We start from the raw sequence: 3,505 nt of genomic DNA, 5'->3' as shown, positions 1-3,505 counted from the left end.
GTCCTCGCCGCCGCCAGGGGGCGCTCCCGACGGGTGAGGGGCGGGGCGCAGCCGGAGCGAGCAGGGGTGGAGTTTGGGATGGGGTGGGCGGGGCATGGCCAGAGTGAGCGGCGTCTGGACCCTAAGAAGGGAGGGGAGGGGGTCCAGAGTGAGTGAGAAGCTGCGTTCTTGTGATGACGGAGAGGGGACCTGGGTTCCTGAGTCATGGGACAGAAGGTGAAGGGGCCTAGTCCCGAAGCATGTGGGTGGAGCCTGCACCTTCCCTTCTGCTCATCGTAGCTCCACTACTACTCTCTTGCTCGCCTTTGTGTGAGGATTTATGGAGCACTTACTGCATACAGCTATGAGGGAGCTGGCCTCGCACTTGTGCCTGTATCATCTCCTCCTCCCCCCTGCACATACCTGCACATACCGTCTCGTATATACCCCCAGGCGTGCAAACGCCTGTGCACACGTGTGGGCAGACAGGCCCCACCCAGCCCTCACCGCACTCCCCTTCCCCCTAAGGAGTGAGCCCAGTTCTGACTTCCCGGCGCTGCTGGTGGAGAAGCTGCTTCAGGAGCACTTGGAAGAGCAGGAGGTTGCACCCCCAGGTGAGTCCCCTATATTGCTGTCATTTCTTCCCGTTGGGGGCCGTGGTTGCTGATTCCTGGATGCTGCCGGCATCAGCAGGCCGGTTGCAGTGGGAGGCAGCCACAGTATCCAGTCAGTGCTCAGGATGCATTTGTTTTCCTGTCCCTCAGCGCTGCCGCCTAAACCCCCCAAGGCAAAGCTGGCCCCTGCAGGCCTGGCGAATGGAGGGAGCCCACCCTCCCTGCAGGATGCCGAGTGGTACTGGGGAGACATTTCAAGGTAGGTTGCTGGCAGGGGGTCAGGGACCAAGGAGGTGTCACAGGTCAATCGGGGTCTCCAGGTGGCTCAGCAATCCGAATGTTGGATGTCCCCACAGGGAGGAGGTGAATGAGAAACTCCGGGACACTCCCGATGGCACCTTCCTAGTCCGAGATGCTTCCAGCAAGATCCAGGGCGAGTACACGCTGACCCTCAGGTGGGGGCCTGTCCCTGCAAGGATGGCCGGGGGTTACAGGTCATGGAGATTGGGAGTTCAGAGGGATGATGGGACATGTGTGGTTTCAAGGATGGGGAGCTGGATGTGGTGGCTTACACCTGTAATCCCAGCACTTTGGGAGGCTGAGGCTGGCAGATCACCAGAGGTCAGGAGTTTAAGACCAGCCTGGCCAACATAGTGAAACCCTGTCTCTACTAAAAAATAAAAAAATTAGCCGGGCATGGTGGTGGACGCCTGTAATCCCAGCTACTTGGGAGGCTGAGGCAGGAGAATCGCTTGAACCCGGGAGGCGGAGGTTGCAGTGAGCCGAGATTGCACCACTGCACTGCGGCCTGGACAACAGAGGAAGACTCTGTCTCAAAAAAAAAAAAAGGCGGGGGGACGGGGATTGAGGGTCAGGTGCTGGGTCCCACTGGGTGCCGACACCCCCTCTCCTACACCAGGAAAGGCGGGAACAATAAACTGATCAAGGTCTTCCACCGAGATGGGCACTACGGCTTCTCAGAGCCACTCACCTTCTGCTCCGTCGTGGACCTCATCAATCACTACCGCCACGAGTCGCTGGCCCAGTACAACGCCAAGCTGGACACACGGCTCCTCTACCCTGTGTCCAAATACCAGCAGGTCCGTGCTGACCTGGGAGCCAGGGAGGGTAGCACCTGGCCGGCCCCAGGCCTCAGTTTCCTAGAAAGACCCAACCAGGCCATGCATCTCCCCTGATTCCCCCATGTATCTCCAGGACCAGATTGTCAAGGAGGACAGTGTGGAGGCGGTGGGCGCCCAGCTCAAGGTCTATCACCAGCAGTACCAGGACAAGAGCCGCGAGTATGACCAGCTCTATGAAGAGTACACACGGACCTCCCAGGTACTCCAGGCCCCGCACATGAGGAAAATCAAGGCATAGAGGGGCAGTGGCAAGACCGAGAGCAGGACGACCAACCCCAGAGGACTTGAGGATGAACATCCGGTTGCAGGTCACAGAGCAGGCACTTAGCACCAAGGGCTGTTCTAAAAACATAGAAATAAGGCCAGGCACTGTGGCTCACATGTGTGCACTTGGGAGGCTGAGACAGGAAGATCACTTGAGCCCAGGAGTTCAAGATCATTCTAGGCAACATAGGGAGACCCCTCTACAAAATATTTAAAAATTAACTGGGTGTGGTGATGCACGCTACTACTCCCAGCTACTCAGGAGGCTGAGGTGGTAGGATCCGTTGAGCCTGGGAGTTTGAGGCTGCAGTGAGCTGTGATCACACCACTGCAGTCCACCCTGGGTGACAGGGGAAGACCTTGTCTCTAAAAACAAATAAAAACAGAATTAAGTGTACAAGGCTGGGCAGGGTGGCTCACACCTGTAATCCCAGCACTCTGGGAGACCGAGATGGATACCTGAGGTCAGGCGTTCGAGACCAACTTGGCCAACATGTTGAAACCCTGTCTCTACTAAAAATACAAAAATTAGCTGGGCGTGGTGGCGAACACCTGTAATCCCAGCTACTCAGGAGGCCGAGGCAGGAAAAATTGCTTGAGCCTGGGAGGCAGAGATTGCAGTGAGCCAAGATCATGCCACTATACTCCAGCCTGGGTGACAAGAGCAAAACTCCGTCTAAAATAATAGACTGGGTGCGGTTGCTCACGCCTGTAATCCCAGCACTTTGGGATGTTGAGACGGGCGGATCACAAGGTCAGGAGATCGAGACCATCCTGGCTAACACGGTGAAACCCCGTCTCTACTAAAAAATACAAAAAATTAGCCGAGCGTGGTGGCGGGCGCCTGTAGTCCCAGCTACTCAGGAGGCTGAGGCAGGAGAATGGCGTGAACCCAGGAGGTGGAGCTTGCAGTGAGCCGAGATCGCGCCACTGCACTCCAGCCTGGACCACAGAGCCGGACTCCATCTCAAAAATAATAATAATAATAATAAATAAATAAATAAGTGTACGAGCTTTTACAAAACCAAAAAAGGACAGATGAGAAGGGCCCAACCAGCCTCACAAGAGTTGCTGAGCAAGGACCTGGGGAGTGTCCAGGATGAGCCTATCTCTGGCTGGGCCTCAGTTTTCCTATCTGCAGAATGGAACCATGGATCTTGATTACTTCCGTTCCCTTCAACCAAGATGTTATTCAAGATGAAATCATGCCAGGTGCAGGGCGTGCACCTCTAATCCCAGCTACTCGGGAAGCTGAGGCGGGAGGATCGCTTGAGCTTGAGCCTAGGAGTTCAAGACCAGCCTGGGTAACATAGCAAGACTTTGTCTCTTAAAAAAATTAAAATAAAATAAAAATTAAGTAAGAGGTTTTGTCATTCCAGGACTGTACTAATAAGCTTCTTTTGCAACTTAAGAGGGAATAGATTTAGATGGAACAGCTAGGAATAGGAATTCCTCAGTCCTCCCTAGTACCCTAGGGGTTTTCTTTTTTTTTTTTTTTTTTTTTTT

General features: G+C 54.6%; 1 protein-coding gene across 1 annotated transcript in view; it reads left to right on the top strand.

Annotated features, from left to right (window-relative positions):
- The window catches only part of PIK3R2 (phosphoinositide-3-kinase regulatory subunit 2), an 18,695-nt gene that overhangs the window by 8,877 nt on the left and 6,313 nt on the right, over positions 1-3,505 (top strand). Inside the window, exons 3-8 of the mRNA XM_017879561.1 lie at positions 3-33; positions 508-593; positions 744-852; positions 950-1,048; positions 1,513-1,693; positions 1,809-1,967. Coding sequence (XP_017735050.1) covers positions 3-33; positions 508-593; positions 744-852; positions 950-1,048; positions 1,513-1,693; positions 1,809-1,967 — 665 coding nt within the window. The remainder of the gene's footprint in view (positions 1-2; positions 34-507; positions 594-743; positions 853-949; positions 1,049-1,512; positions 1,694-1,808; positions 1,968-3,505) is intronic.

Source organism: Rhinopithecus bieti, unplaced genomic scaffold (assembly GCF_001698545.2).
Source record: "Rhinopithecus bieti isolate Rb0 unplaced genomic scaffold, ASM169854v2 scaffold_9899, whole genome shotgun sequence".
NCBI classification, from domain to species: Eukaryota; Metazoa; Chordata; class Mammalia; order Primates; family Cercopithecidae; genus Rhinopithecus; species Rhinopithecus bieti.
The sequence above is the reverse complement of the archived record's forward strand: the minus strand, read 5'-3'. Positions and strand labels throughout refer to the sequence as shown.